The 16609-nt window shown below is 40.5% G+C and overlaps 1 protein-coding gene across 5 annotated transcripts in view; it reads right to left on the bottom strand.

Moving 5' to 3' along the window:
- The window catches only part of MDN1 (midasin AAA ATPase 1), a 164009-nt gene that overhangs the window by 64000 nt on the left and 83400 nt on the right, over nucleotides 1-16609 (bottom strand). For all 5 annotated transcript variants that reach the window (XM_007126238.4, XM_028494642.2, XM_028494643.2 and 2 more), the window contains exons 44-57: nucleotides 15564-15723; nucleotides 14199-14315; nucleotides 13067-13275; nucleotides 11923-12071; nucleotides 11363-11574; nucleotides 10742-10962; nucleotides 9790-9903; nucleotides 7990-8122; nucleotides 6864-6979; nucleotides 5958-6091; nucleotides 2842-2999; nucleotides 2500-2620; nucleotides 1925-2135; nucleotides 873-1104 (exon numbers count right to left, since the gene is read on the bottom strand). In XM_007126238.4, coding sequence (XP_007126300.2) covers nucleotides 873-1104; nucleotides 1925-2135; nucleotides 2500-2620; nucleotides 2842-2999; nucleotides 5958-6091; nucleotides 6864-6979; nucleotides 7990-8122; nucleotides 9790-9903; nucleotides 10742-10962; nucleotides 11363-11574; nucleotides 11923-12071; nucleotides 13067-13275; nucleotides 14199-14315; nucleotides 15564-15723 — 2287 coding nt within the window. The remainder of the gene's footprint in view (nucleotides 1-872; nucleotides 1105-1924; nucleotides 2136-2499; nucleotides 2621-2841; nucleotides 3000-5957; nucleotides 6092-6863; nucleotides 6980-7989; nucleotides 8123-9789; nucleotides 9904-10741; nucleotides 10963-11362; nucleotides 11575-11922; nucleotides 12072-13066; nucleotides 13276-14198; nucleotides 14316-15563; nucleotides 15724-16609) is intronic.

Genomic DNA, 16609 nt, shown 5'->3' with positions numbered 1-16609 from the left:
CATCCACCATAGAGTAGCCTAACAAATGCCTATTGTGAATAGCAAGGTACACATGGGGGCCCATACCCCAAAGTCCAGCAAGACTACACAATCCAGAGCTACACAGCTGAAAAGGAAAAAGGAAGATGAGCTAATGAGTGCCAACAGAGGGCAAGCCATGTCTGCTACAAAAGGAACCTACCACTCTACTCTAGAACTGTGTTCCCAAAGACCAAAATTCCTTCATAATTGGAAAGCCATCATCAGGTTCAGCCGCAATCTGACTACTACAGAAGTTTTCTCTATTGTCTGATTTCTGCTCAACCATTTACCCCATTACCTTTAGTGTACATAAGGTAATTATAAGTATACATAAGATTATAATTATCTAAGCATAAGGTTTAGCACAAAAGCATCATGCATATTTTTTTCTAAACCAAATGGGTAACAGTATGTTTTGATCAACATCAGATAAAGACTGAGAAATTCTGAATACCTCATTTGATTAGACAGCTCAGACGGCTACTCCTTTTATCATTATGATTTTGTTTTGTAACTTTGTATTTAAGGCTTTATAACTTCATCATTAAGGTTTTCTATTTTCTGAAGAAACTGATCCTGTACTGTTTCCCCTTCATCTCAAAATAGATCACAGTTTCTGTTAACAGTACTAGCCACGTACACAGAGGAAAAAAAAAAAAAGAAGTGGAGTCAAAACAGGCAAAGAATCTTCAAGAAGTTTTGGCTTTCCAAAGTGGCAAATGTCCTCCCTCTGCTTCAGCAACTGTGCCCCCTCAAGACAACGCTGTGCTTTGTTTTACATGTAGGATACACGGAATAACCTTGCAAGAAAATAAGTGCTCCCAAAGGAAAAAAACTGAAGGATGGCTCACCTTCTCAGGCAAGCCTGTGTCATAAAATCCGCTGTGACTCTGTACTGCCAAAGCATAGCCAGGTACTCCATTGCAGGCCAGAGCTGAACACTCCTAGTGAGTTGGATTAAGGAGGTAAAGCCTGGCTGTGACAGGGAGGAAGCTTCACTGTGCTTTTTCTCCAGAAAACCAAGTGAAATTCCTTTGGCTTTTAGTTCTGAACACTGAGCATTCACAAGACTCTTCAATTCATCTGGACAAAAAGACACATAGTGGTCAGTGGTCAGGCTCAGATTCCCAACGCCAGTCACATGACCATTAGCTTAACCTGAGTTCAACTTCACCTGAGCTTGAGTGTCTCATGTGTTAATACAAGGGTCCCCAAGCCCCGGTCCGGTCCGCAGCCTGTTAGGACCCGGGCCACACAGCAGGAGGTGAGCAGCGGGGCGAGCAAGCGAAGCTTCATCTGCCATTTCCCATCACTCCCCATCGCTCCCCATCGCCCCCTTCGCCCCCATCGCTCCCCATCGGCCCCCATCGCCCCCATCGCCCCCCATCACCCCCATCACCGCCTGAGCCATCTCCCACCCCATCCATGGAAAAACTCTCTTCCACGAAACTGGTCCCTGGTGCCAAAAAGGTTGGGGACCGCTGTGTTAAATAATACTATTAATACCTGCACAATTCCAATGACAGAATTAAATAATATATGTAAAGTTTAGGGAATTTCCTGGCAGTCCAGGGGTTAAGACTCGGGCTTTCACTGCCGTGGATCTAGGTTTGATCCCTGGTCGGGGAACTAGGATCCCACAAGCTGCGTGGTGTGGCCAAAAAATTTAAAAAAAAAAAAAAAAAAAAAAAAAAAGTTTAGCCCTATGCCTGATACTTATTTAGTGGTCGGTATAGTATACAGGGAATAAATAAATAAATAAATAAAAGGAGAATAGCTAAGGGAAAACTTTAAAAAACTTATTGGCTGCAAATAAATAAATAAATAAATAAAACTTATTGGCTGCAGAGCAGAGGATATGCTTAGAACATCTGTCAGCTAGCCAAACTCCAGAACATATTACCTGGGTTGACATCTTCCAGAGTATTAGCTCTGAGGACCAACCCCCAGGCCTGTAGGAGACTTTTCTTTAATGTCCATCCAGTAGCAACCATTTGGAGCCGACTAATGTCTTCCCACCATCCACTCTCCCCAAGGGCAGGCATCCGCTCTCTGATGGCAAGGGCTTTGTTAAAGACCTTCAATTGTGAAAAACACTCCACCACCAGCTTGTCCTGAAACAATAAAACCCAGGAGAGCCTATTACAGAGGAGAAAAGTAGTTTTTAGCAGCCTATGCATCGCTGAAAAAAATGTTTTAAATATTTCCTTAATGATTCTATAAAACATAAAGTTGGTTCACTCCTGCAGATCTCAGGATATTCACACAGTAATAAAGTTAAAAGTCTACTCAGCCTTAAAAGTCTCAAGAATAAGTAAAATGATAACATTTAACAAGTCAGTTAATAGTACTCATTGAACATTTAAGGACTAAGCTTTGCAAGCAAGGCTGAGTATAGTTGAATGGCAGTCCCCACGTTCCAGGAGAGCTGCTAAAAAGGTCAAATCTTTGTGTTTACTACATGCTTCCAAGTCGTACCTTAAAAGGAAACGGTCGTCCCAGAAACTTCTGTAACTTCTTTATACCCGTGAATCCACCAGTTGGGCTCCCCAAGCAATTCTGAATATGTTCTGAGACAGTCTGAACCTCTTTGTAGTATCTTTAACAAAGGAGATAAAGGGCAGAAGGGAAGTAAGGAAAGGGGGAAATGCTGGATGGTAAGAACATCACTCGCATTTTATATTTGATTTACATTCACCAACAGGCCAAGGGGACAAACCAAAGTAAAGCCAAGAAGAAGCACATTTCAATTCCTAACCCTCCTCCCTTTAACATCAATACTGTAGATACTGACGTTGTTACTCTAAATATGACTCTTACTTGTCTTCGTGGTTCATCAGGAGTTGGGGAATCTGACGAACCAAATGTTTTAAAACCCAGTGCCAGTGAAGGGCAAGCAAGGCCAGGCCTGGTGCATCCACTTTTACGGTATCGGCCACGGTCCAGAACCGGTCCCGCCACCGCACAGAACCCAAGATCTAAAAACAAAGTAAACCAAAACTGCTCACAAACAACTCCCAGTAAAGGACACAAAACACTGACTTCAATCATTAATCAATACTCAACATACACACGTTAAAGATCTAGCATCCAACTGGAGTATTTTTAGGGATGTTAAGGCAGTCAGAGAAGGCAAAGCTCTTTCCTCCTATTACTTGAAGTTCAGTTATCAGAGAAAATGGAATCACTGGGTCATGTGGTAAGTGTACACGCAATGTTATAAGAAACTGCCAACCTGCTTGACAAAGCAGCTGCACTATTTTGTATCCCATCCAGCAGTGTAGGTGGGTTTCAGTTTGTTCCACTTCCTTGCCAATACTTGCTGCTGTTGACCATTTTAATTTTAGCCATTCCGGTGGGTGGCACCGCACTGTGGTTTTAATTTTCATTTCCTTGATAACTAACGATGTTGCAATTTTTCCAAGTTCTCATTGGGCATTCATTTATCTTCTGAGAAGCATCTATTCAAATTCTCTTGTTCATTTTTAAAAATTGGGCTGTCTTATTATTTGTCTATAAAATTTATATGTGATTTATCAACAGTGTCTCCCAATGTTTTCCTTTTCTTAAAGCTATCTATTAAGTTCTTTATTTTGACAAAATTGAATTCATCAATTTTTTTCTTTTATGAAGAATGCCCTGAAATCTTTGCCTATCCTCAAGCTGTGAAGATTTTCTATGTTTTCTTTTAGAGGTTCATAATTTTAGCTTTTATATATAGGTCTACGATCCATTTTGAGGTAACTTTTCTATATGACGTAAGGTAGCAGGTAAAGGCTCATTTTTATTTTATTATATGGATATCTAGTTTTTCCATCACCATTTGCTGAATGAACTGTTTTCCCCATTAAATTACCTTTGCATATTTGCCCCCACGCCCCAAAACTTCACTGATCATATAAGAGGGTCTATTTCTGAAGTTTCTTTTTTGTTTCACTGGTCTATATGTCTATCCTTATGACAATAACTACTGTTTTCATTAATGTAGCTTCTTAATGCAAATCAGGTATTGTGAGTCTCCAACTTAGCTGTCCTTCTAATTATGTATTTTTACAGTAGTCTCAAGATTAGTGATTCCTTTTAGGGTTTATGATGTCAAAGCTGTTTTCATAATAATGCCATGTTATTTGCCTTTTTCACTATGTTGACATTTGCACTGATGGTACCAAAAACAAGGCGGGGGGTGGAGGGGACAAACTGTGATTGGGTGTCTGGCAAACACTGTGTGGAAAATGAATGACGTCAACCTGTCAGTTCAAGAAAAACAGGAGAGTATTTGTTGCTGATGATAGAATTTGAACCTTCAAGTAAAACCTAGAACTTTGAAAAACTAAGAGCTTGACAACTTCCCAATACTTACAGATTTTTTCATGAGGTAACTTCTGTGGTAACTTTTCATGAGTGTGACTTTTAAAATTTATCTATATTGAAAAATGTAATGTGTGAACATTTGGAAGACCTGATAACTCACTGAACAATACTTTCCAAATTACCGGTGCATGAGAACATACATGCAAGGCTAAAAGTCCATCCAAAGTGCAAGCCAGGCCAATGGATTTTAACGCATGACAAGATCAGTGATACTTTTTTAGATTCCACATTACAAGTAACCTTTACAAAACTAACACTTGTCAACCTGTGGTATAGAATCAAAGAAGAATATCACAGTTATATGAAATGTTTGTTACATACTCCTCCCTTTCCAATCTCTTAGCCACATGAAATAGAGGCCAGTTTTTCTTCACAAACTTCAACCCGTACAACATACTGTCAGAGACCGAATGCAGAAGCAGGTGTGAGAATCCAGCTTTCTTCTGTTAAGCCAGACATGAGAGACTCGCAGAAATGTAAAACAGTTCCACTCCTCTTAATTTGTTTTGGAAAATAGTTGTTTTTCATTAAAAATGTTATTCATATTACCATGAAATGAATTTGTTACTGTGTTTCTTAAACACATTAATAAATATTTTTTACATTCCTCAGATTTATTTCCTAATAAAGGAAATACTGATACATGTAAATACATAAGCAAAAGTTCTTTGAGGGTTTTGGTAACTTTTATGACCATAAGGCGGGGCGGTCTTGAGACTAAAAAGTTTAAGATCTACAATTCTAGTTTAACCAGAATTACTCGAATAATCTGGATTCAAGCCCAATTTAGTCCATATGTGACAATCATGTCTAAGAAGGATTAAGTGAATTAAAATAAAACTGTTAAGATTCTGATTTTTATCAACAGGTGAGTGGATGAATAAGATGTAGTACATACATGCAGTGGACTATTACTCGGCAATAAGAAGGAATGAATTCTTGAGACACAAAACAATATGGATGCATCTCAAAATAATGATTTTTTAAAATATTTTTTTTCATTTTTATTTTATTTTTATTTTTTTGGCTGCACCATGTGGCATATGGGATCTTAGTTCCCTGACCATGGATCAAACCTGTGCCCCCTACATTGGAAGTGTGGAGTCTTAACCACTGGACCACCAGGGAAGTCCTCAAAATGATTTTAAGTGAAAGTAGCCAGATAAAAAAGAACAATATAAAATACCAGAAAACACAACTGAGCTACAGTAACAGAAAGCAGATCAGTGGATACCTGGTTGGAGGTGGGGGGCAGGAAAAAAGAAGAGAAAACAAAAGAACAAGAGGAAAAGGCCTGAGGGTGATGGATAGGTTCACTGTCATGATTGTGGTAATGGTATCACGGGTGTACACATGTCAAACATACAGACCTGTACACTTTATATGTGACTTACTATATGTCAGTTATAACCCCATAAAGCTTTAAAATATGTTTATCTATTTAAATTCTTAAGAACTTCTCAAATAATATTGTACATATAACAACACTGAATTTGGTCTTGCCCCTAAGAATCTTTGTGCCAAGAAATACGTTGCTTAAGATAAAAACAGGTACATCTCCTTACCTCATTAACAATGGCATCAGACACCATCCCCTGGGAGGACTGTACCCAGAGCAGGATTAGCGCATCACAAAGTTCAAAAAAAGCAGCAAGATTGACCACGATTTCATGGGGCAGGCTGTGATAGCTCTCTGGATCTTAGAGTTGGTATAAACCAAACAAGAACATTTGATCAGATTTAAATCTCTGGACATTTTCGAAATCAACAGTAATCTACAACTTAACGTTATTCTCAGTACAAGGGTCAATTTGAAACGTCAAAATTGAAAGCAAATCTTTGTCTATCATTAAGTTAGCAAGTTAGTCGTCTATACCTAGAGATGTTCATAACGTCTTAATTTAAAAAAAAAGCATTTGTTTAAATACAAAATTGTTTAAATACGAATTCTAAGTGTGTATATGACTGGATGGATAGATAATACAGACAGATCTGAGAAGATATACACAAATATACTATTAACAGTAGCTGCTGCGAGAGGAGACTTTTTCCATTTTTTTGCTTCTATATAGTTTGAATATTTTCCAAGAAATACCGTTATCTTTTCAATTTAAAAATAAAAAGAAGGAGGAAGAAAGAACTTATAACCAAATGCTTATGAACTCATACTTTTGAGCCAACAGAACAAGTTTCAAGTTCTGGCTCTGCTACTTGCTAGAGATGTGACCTTGAGCATCTCTGTGCCCCCCTTTCCTCTCTCATGAGGCTTATCTCATGGTTACTATAAAAAGTAAATGAGATCAAGGACATGTAAAAAAGCACTTAGTCAAAACTACTGAATAAGGGAAGATGTTCAAATGCAAGCTAGCAAATCAAAAGGAATCAGCACCATGGCATCAGCTGCTGAATCCCTCTCACCTGCAGCAACATTATGCAGTCAGAGGCATAACTGAAGAAAGTAATGTCCTTACCTTTATGGAATTCAAAGGACATTCTCAAAACACTATTTCTTAACTTTTTGCCACCAACAGAAACCAAATTTGCTTCAGTAAAAATCCGTTTTTCCCGATCAAGATATATGATTGTCCTGAAATGAGATTCCATAACATAACAAATAGTTGTTGGTTAATAATACTTATTACAGCCTCTACCTGCTGAGTCCTGAGAACCCTTGGAACATCAACCTCCTTCAACCTGCCACTCCCCTCGTGCCTCTGCAAATCCTGGACCGGAGAGATGGCAGCAAGAGGGATGACAACTGGGCTGGGGGAGGAAGACAGAGGGCTAGGTAGACCACCCAGCCCCACTGTGTTGCTCTGCCATGACATGACAAACTGTGCTGTGAACTCTTAAAACTGGCCATCTCACAATTAACCTGCGGTGCTAGAAGTTACCTGGGGAGGAGGAAGGGGGAGTTGCTGGGAGGGGGGACAAGGGGGTCTCAGAGGTGCTCCTACATTATCACATGGGTGAGTTCACTTTGTGAAAAGTCATCAGAACGATATATAATCATCATTACTGTACTTTTCTGTAATGCACGTTATACCTCAATTACAAAATTATTTTTAAAATCTATTACACTAATGGCCAATTAAAAAATATTACCGGTCATTACATTAAAGGTGAGGAAAGATCAACTTATATAACAATTATGTAAATTTATACTATAGGTCACTATGTACGTACATCTCCAACATTTGATGGGGCAGACAGATGGCTGAGGAAAGGACATATGAAAATGCAAGGAGCTGCTGGGACACGCAGAAAACAGTGGAAACACAACTATCCTATGATAAAAGATCAACCATAAAACAAATCCCACCACTAATGCTTCACTAGTGTATTTATTAAAGCACCCTATTAAATTATTAAGAACATTCACAGGCACCTGGACATCAGGGTCGGAATGATTTTGCTGCACATGGAGCGTAAAGGAGAGGTGGTGACGAAGCAATCATGTCTGACAACCACCACTTCTCAGGTTCAGAAAATTAAACACACATAAGACTGTCAAGTAGAGCTTAGGAAAGGTATAATCTGTGAAGCCATAGTGTACAGCGAGGCAAACAGCACCCAGAACAAGTAGACTTCACCTACTTGTTTGCAACAGACTCTAAAAGGGCAAAGAGCTGCTCGGGCTGGCCCATTTGTGGGTCAAAGTCCATCGAATTTCTAATGATGTCCAAAGCCTGCATATTCCATCGGGGATCCAGAGGGATCACATATTCATCTGGTTTAAAAAACAAAAGGTAGAATTTTGGAGTTAAACTCCTTGCCTGGCAAATTTCAGTTGAGGATTTTCATTGTTTTACTTTGATCACACTGAGTCCTGCCGGGGAAGAGAGGGACCAAGGAAATGGTTTCAGTCCATGGTAGTAGAAAAGTAGGGTTCAACAGCTTTTACGCTATTGCCTTTCTAAATGCAAAATTTCCTCTAGCCCTGAAAATTCATTCCACCGTAGGACAGAAAGGTAACCTCCGCTAGACCATAAACATTCCAACAAATGTATTCATTTGCTCAGCTCCCACTTCTGGCTGGAAAAGAATCCATGGGCTTAATTACCCAATCTTTCGCCATTAACCATAAAAAAATGAACTTACATGGCAGAAAATGAATGAACACATCTCATTATTTGCTTTCAATAAGAAAAACTACTCAAGATTATTGCCCTTAAAAACCATTTCTTTATAATCACAGGATGTGCTGCTGCTACCTCTTGCTCCTTTGGCTCAAGCTCGGTATCTCTTCTCTAAAGCAGCAGCAATCAGACTCTGACCCGCTCCAAAGGTTGAGAGCCCAGCGGAAGAGGTAAGACAAAACGATGGGAACATTAATTTGATGGTGGCTGAGCTGGATGGGTCAGTGGAGCACTTCAAGTTTTAAAGGCATCCACCATAGAGTAGCCTAACAAATGCCTATTGTGAATAGCAAGGTACACATGGGGGCCCATACCCCAAAGTCCAGCAAGACTACACAATCCAGAGCTACACAGCTGAAAAGGAAAAAGGAAGATGAGCTAATGAGTGCCAACAGAGGGCAAGCCATGTCTGCTACAAAAGGAACCTACCACTCTACTCTAGAACTGTGTTCCCAAAGACCAAAATTCCTTCATAATTGGAAAGCCATCATCAGGTTCAGCCGCAATCTGACTACTACAGAAGTTTTCTCTATTGTCTGATTTCTGCTCAACCATTTACCCCATTACCTTTAGTGTACATAAGGTAATTATAAGTATACATAAGATTATAATTATCTAAGCATAAGGTTTAGCACAAAAGCATCATGCATATTTTTTTCTAAACCAAATGGGTAACAGTATGTTTTGATCAACATCAGATAAAGACTGAGAAATTCTGAATACCTCATTTGATTAGACAGCTCAGACGGCTACTCCTTTTATCATTATGATTTTGTTTTGTAACTTTGTATTTAAGGCTTTATAACTTCATCATTAAGGTTTTCTATTTTCTGAAGAAACTGATCCTGTACTGTTTCCCCTTCATCTCAAAATAGATCACAGTTTCTGTTAACAGTACTAGTATATCACAGAAAGTCATAAGTGAAAAGGACCCCAGAAGAATGAATTTAATTCCCATATTTTTCAAACAAAGTCAGCAAGTGTGAATGATGGGCCCCAAATCAACAAGCCAGTTTGTGGCCAAGTTGGAACTGGAGCCCAGTCTTCCAACTCCTGTGTTCTTCCCACTACATTGTGTGTCATCATCCTCTTTCAGAAACTGAAGAATAAATGCATAATTTCAAAAAAAGCAGCAGAATTTGCATCTGGATACCCTGAGTCTTCTTTAGAAAAAAACTGTTACAGATCTTTTTCCCATGAACTCAATGGACAAGTTTCCCAGAGTGCTGAGAGCTAGAAATCAAGTCAGGTGCAGTACCTGTTACATTTGGTTGTAATATTTTGATGACATTACTGACCCCAGATGAGAGAGAATTTGAGTAAAAATTCCTAAGAGATGCAGCACTGGCTTCCAAATGAATCTGTACTGACTCTGTGGAGGAAGGAGAAGCAAATGTTAGCATCTAAAGCAGTGCTGTCCATTCGAACTTTCTGTTCTATAGCTGCTGTCACAGTAGCCATGTCACATTTTAGTGGCTACCTGTGTCTAGTAGCTATCACACAGGACACCGCATATACAAATATTTATACAATTTTTCTCTAAACGTTTAGACATCACATGTACCACACAATAATATACACATAACGCTGGCTTATCTACAAGTTCTCGTGCAGCAGAAAGACTCATGTAAACTCAATTACTTTAGTCAACAAGTTCTACCAACAAATTCCACCTCCTGTACTTTACAATCTGTACAATGTCGTTAACTGTTGCTTTTCCCTCTCTTGGAATGAAAAAAGTAAAAAGAAATCAAGCACAACCACTTAGAGCACTGGAACGAAAATAAGATTAGAATCTTATGTACTTTTATGGGAAGTAAATTTATCAAAAGCAACCAACCCTTTCCCAGACAGAATGCGTGTGCAGCAGAGTAAGTACAGCATAAAAAGCAGGATGTTCAAAAACTTAAAAGTAACATAATATAGTACATGTTCCTTCTGGGTTTGATAGAAAGCTGGATGGATCCTGAAACGCTAAGGATTACGTGGGGAAAAAAAAATTTCTCTCAGGAAACATCTAAGGGCAGATGTGTTCCTTAATATTTTAACAGCTATATAAGCAGTAATGCTAAGTCATAAACGTCCTGCTAGGAGCTCCCCCAGATGTAATTTTAACAGTACAGTCGGACAGTAAAACAACTGCTGAGTTACTAAAGCCGGGTAAGTGTACGTAAATTCCCTCATTACACAAATTAAGTTTCTCTACTCACCAAGCCCCTGTGGCACATTCTTGGCTAAATGATAAAGCCATTTAACTCTGAGCATCCAGTCTTGATTGGTTGCTCTTTCTATGAGCAATTTAACAGCCACAGCCAGAGCATCTGGTTCATCGATCCAGTAAGTATCCATTTCAACTGAACTGAATTTTAAGCTCTCCGGGTGGGAGGACTGCATAATTTTCTCTAAGTCTGGCAAAGTAAGAGGCTGAATCCTGAAATTCATTGCAATAGGCAAAGTTAGTACTAGGGTTAAATCTTCATTTCATATTTCAAAGAACCAAGACAATAACTTTACAATTAATGTATCAAAGAGGTTAAGAGGGAAAACATGAGTCCCCTCCAAAGGGGCACAATTAAAACACGTACCTATAATACATAATAAATAGGGAGCAATACAACAACAAACAATGGAACTGTGTGGAAAATGCCACATAACATTTTGGTCAAATATGTTGGGTCATGACCATTATCATCAAAAAAAGAGAGAGGGAGAAAGAAAGAGAGAGAGGGAGGGAGAGAGGGAGGAAGGAAGGAAAGAAGGAAGAAAGGAAGGGAGGGAGGGAGGAAAAGTCAAGATGCCAAAGACACATAGAAGCTCAAGGCTCCACTAACCTTGCCCAGTTGCTCGTTTTCATGCTCAGCCTGTTGAGACAATATGCTAAGATCTGTCCGTCACCTCGGACTTTAGAGAGATGAGAATCTTCCGTAGCAGAGAGAGCCGAGGGCAGAGAATCTGGCCACAGCCCCATGGCAAGAATGGTGTTGCCCCAGGTTTCATGTGCTTGCAGAGAAGAAACGTGTTTCTCCAGTAAAGCCTGCACAAGCTGGTAGGAGATAAAAACACATGGTGTACAGGCACCGAGACACAAGTGCTCTTACCAAAAACTAGCAGGGTAACATTAGTTTTCTAGACCCCCTGTGATCCTCTCACAACACTCCGACACATTCCTCAATATACTTACAAGCTAAATTTCACTTTTTCTGCTGAGATGCAAGTTTCAAGGAATATTTACATTTACGCTATTTTCCAGAAAAGTGCCTGTATACCAGATCTCTGTCAGAGCACAACTGCAGATGGCTCTCTTAGGTCATTAAAGTTGCCACCAATAAAGTTTCCTCCTATTACCTGTAATGTTATAACATAGAAAGCTGCGTGAAACACTTCACAGTACCTTCTGGTTTGCTGGTGAAGCCTGGGAGCGGACATATGCGCCCCAGCATGCTTCAGAAAAGGCTCTGTCTAAGCTCAGCCCTCGCTGTAGGTACTGCACAATGAGTAAGGCTGTCTGAATGAGTGTTGACAACGAGGACGCTGGAGAACCTATAAAGAAGAAATAGTGCCATCCGTGAGCAACAGATTCTGAAAAATCTCCAATGAAAATGGACAGATTTCACCTTCACATCAAACTTCCACTCAAATCCACCCAGATACTTATTTTAGAAAGCCTTCCAAGTGGACTGTAGGGGCTCACTAGCACACAATGAACTTGTGGGAACATTCACACTCCTTGCCTCCTATTCCGCCCTCCTCCCCTCCTTCTCTGCCAGCAGTACCTTTTGGGGAAGTGACTAGATGACTCATTTACTAACGTGATAAAGCCTGGCCACACAGACCCTTGGATCTAAAGCTGACACACACTGAAGGGGGCAAAATGAACATGGTGCCAAAAAGAACCATGGGCTTTGAAATCTATCAGACCTGCTTTCAAATCCCAGCTGTCATTATTAACTGTTTGGATTTGACAAGTTAATCCACCTCTCTGAGCCTTATCTGTAAAATGGAAATATACCTTGCAGAACTAATGTAAGGACTAGATAAGCAGCCAACATTGCACCTAACACAGAGTAGTTACTTAGTAAGTAACATTTCATTATTGTTATTATTACTGCTCTTTCTTGTATATTTGGACATTTAGAAGAAGTAACACCTGTCTGTTTTAAACAACTCAAAGCTCCCTCTTTATTCAACCTTCAAGAGATTCAATGATGACCATGAAGATTTGCAGGACAAACTTCACCAATCTCAGTGCGAAAAGCAGTACAGGTATTCCTCTGAGTGTGGGTCTCTGACTGCATGCATCAGAATTCCCCAGGAAGCTTCTTTAACATGCTGATTCCTATGCCTCACTCAGACCTGCTGAACCCAATCTCTTGGGGAAGAAGGGTACCAAGCGCATCTACATTAACAGGCTTTCCTGGTAATTTCTATTTCTATGTACACTAAATGTAAGAATTCCTGGACTGGCAGTCAAATGGAATAACATGAATTTCCAGAGGAAGAAAACCCTGCAGAGGCCTAGAAGTCAAGCACCTTACCTACAACAGCACTTCGGATCTCTGCGTGCACAGCCAAGAGGATGTCACACACGCTGCCCCCCACCAACCCAAGGCTGTGCAGTAGGACTTTCAGATCCCGGTCATCTGGGATGCTCCCATCCCCTTCTCCTGAAATGTAGATTTCAAGTCCACGATTCCTCATAGCTCGGGATATTTCTCCATGAGCAGGATCCACTGAGAGAAAAAGTCTAGTAGAGAGAGCAGTTCAAGGGAAAAGTCACAGTCTCAGTGCAGCTCAGCAGCAACTGGTGAGGGCAAATCACACGCGGCTCAGCTTCGGGGAGCTCATCAAAAGAGACACTGCTAACTCGGCATACAGATGCTGTTTACAGCTGCATTCTACCCTCTCGTTCCAAAATGCATCAATACAGCAACTCAGTTTCTCTAAACCTATTTTCCTAAGGAACTAAGTATTGTATATCCAGTGCACCTTTAGTACTGAGGACTGTAAAATTCTTCCTTTCAGATATTCCCCACATCAGGCAGTGCTAATTCATCAATTATTCTAACCCACCTACAGAGAAAAGAAAAAGGAGCAGTGTATTCTCCAGAAACACTTAGCTTCATAGCATTCAATGACCATCAACTTCTGGATCCAGCTATCTGACAGCTCACACTTACCTCCAAAGCTAAACAGCTGACTGCTGCTAACGCCCCCCATACCAAACCTGCTCCTTTGCCAGTCTCCCCTTTCTCAACGAATGGCACCCCTTTACCCAAATACTCAAGCCAAAACCTTAGATGCCATCTCTGCTTCCTCCTTTCCTTAACCCACAAGCCCATGAGGAAGCCCCTCTGACCTGACCGCCCGAGGCTAAGCTATCATCTCTCACCTGAACTGCAGAAGGCTGGTAACTAGTCTCCCTGCTTCCAGCCTTCACCACCAACCCAAGGCAGGGACCTCATCCTTCTTATGTACTGCTGTGCCCCCAAAGCACACCAGCACCTGGCAAATAGCAGAGCCTCAGTAAATATCTGTTAAATCCATGAATGTATGAACATGCTCACGACTGAGTGTACAAATACGATACGTAAGGTGGCCCTAATGAATGGTCACCTCTGACATCAAGGTTGTCAGATTCTGAGGCACAAACTTAAGAGGCATAAATACCTGAAATTGGGATTTGGTGTTACGGTGGGAGTGGATCCATCGATGATTCCTCTCTCACTAACAGTGAGGACACCTCCGGGTTCCAGCAAAGCATTCAAACGATCCAGCACCGATGGGCTGCATAGAGAGAATCCAAACGGGGGACAGGCTGGCGTGCCACACTGACTACTGCCCTGGCTCAGGCCTCTCACTGCGCCTGACCCATGTCTTCCCTTCAGCACAGATCACGTCCCCGTACGGAACTGTGATTCTTCCAAGATCTCTTTTTCTATCAGTACCCGTTTTCACTCCCCAAGGCACACAGCCCGGTGATTCATACACAGTAAACATACAAAATGTTTGTTGAATAAATTAAGGAAAGTGATAGAAAGTTCCCTGAACTAATAAAACTGTCTTCTCTTTCCCCTTCCCTCTCCCCCACTTCCCAATATTATCAAATCCATTTAAAGGTAACTGGATTTTAAATCGAAACATTCTGAAAATGCTCCAGGTAGAGAAGCCCATCACCTGACCTGTATTATGCTCACTGTACAGGCAGAGTAGTCTTACGCTTGCCCTTTTCCTTACTTTAGAATCAAGTGGTACACACTGAATGCACACTTACTAAATGTCTGCCCTGTGTCAGACCCTCCATTTCAAAAATCTGTACTTAAGAATGACCCTAACAGGGAATTCCCTGGCAGTCCAGTGGTTAGGACTCAGCGCTTTCACTGCTGTGGACGGGGGTTCAATCCCTAGTCAGGGAACTAAAATACCACAAACCGCATAGCGTGGCAAAAAAAAAAAAAAGAAAAAAACCCTAACAAAAGGAAGCTTTCTGATGTTAAATACAAAGGTGTAACTCAAAGGATGTTAGTTGGAAAAGTAATTCAGTTCAGCTCAAAACTATCTGCTAGAACTAAAATATCGTAGCTAACAACCAACTACCACTGTTCACCACTGGGAGAAGTCTATAGAATATAGCTGAGGATGTGTTTCTACCTAAGAAAACAGTGGATTAAAAATACCAGAGCTGGAAATCCCTGGTGGCGCAGTGGTTGAGAATTCGTCTGCCAATGCAGGGGACACGGATTCAAGCCCTGGTCCAGGAGGATCCCACATGCCGCAGAGCAACTAAGCCCGTGCGCCACAACTACTGAGCCTGCGCTCTAGAGCCTGCGAGCCACAACTACTGAGCCCGTGCTCCACAACAAGAGAAACCACCGCAATGAGAAGCCCGTCCACTGCAACGCCTGCGCACACCAATGAAGAGGGAGAGAGGGAGGGAGGAAAAACAAAACCAGAGCTTCCACCTGGGTTTCTACTTTGACAAGCATATCTCAAATTTCAATCAGACCCACTCATGATTGAATAAAAGGTCCTTACTTGCAGAAGTTAACATTGTCCATCAAAAGCCAATCTCCAGACTTCAGGGCCCGAACCAACATGCTGTCAACCCATTCGAACGTGCCACAGCTTCGGCCACTGGCTGACTGCATAAGCTTCACACCAAAGCTTCGGAACTCTTCCACGAGTTTGGCAAACTCTGAAACGTCACAGCCATAGTATTTAATTTCAAACCAGGGCAATCAAAAACAAACAAACAAAACAAAAAACTAACAGTTTATTAAAAGAAGGCTGGAAACTTCTGGCCCAGTTCTTTAAAGTTTCATAATAGGGTAAACAAAAAGATTTTTGTTTTTGTTTGAACAAAACAAGTAAGAAAATTAGGTTTGGGGATAGAAAATATTTAAATGGCTTTCTGAATGAATGGCTATATAAAGTTGACTCAAGGGTGATGGAGAAGGGAAATTATCTTTATGTGTTTTAATTTTTCAAATGCGGAAGGATAATGTCTTCCACCTATTACGGCATTTATACTATAGGAAAGTGCTGTCAAGTCAGCACAATGCAATCAGTGTCATTAAACAGGGCGTCCTTTGTAATGACCATATCACATACAGTAACAACCGGTATTTATTTGCTTCATAGTTTAGATAGTCCTTCCCAGAATTTTTTCAATTGATCTTTCTTATTAGAAATTGTTTCCTTATATAAGATAACCAACAAGGACCTACTGTATAGCATAGGGAACTCTATTCTGTGATAACCTATATGAGAAAAGAATCTAAAAAAGAATGAATATATGTACATATATAACTGAATCACTTCGCTGTACACCTGAAACACCACAATGTAAATCAACTATACTCCAATAAAATAAAATAAATTAATTTTTTTTAAAAAGAGAAGAAATTGTTTCCTGACCCTTTTTCATATCATAAGGTAATATATGTTGGATTTCTGCTTCTAGCCATGAAGGAATAGTAAGGTTGAGACTTAACCTCCCAGTGTTTTAACGATTAGAGAACTGGTAAAATACATGAAACAACTGCTTTCAGATGTCGGAGAACAGTATAGGACTGTGACAC

The sequence above is a fragment of the Physeter macrocephalus genome, chromosome 10 (genome assembly GCF_002837175.3).
Source record: "Physeter macrocephalus isolate SW-GA chromosome 10, ASM283717v5, whole genome shotgun sequence".
Classification (NCBI taxonomy): domain Eukaryota; kingdom Metazoa; phylum Chordata; class Mammalia; order Artiodactyla; family Physeteridae; genus Physeter; species Physeter macrocephalus.
Note: the sequence above shows the minus strand (reverse complement) of the source record. Positions and strands in the feature narration are given on the sequence as shown.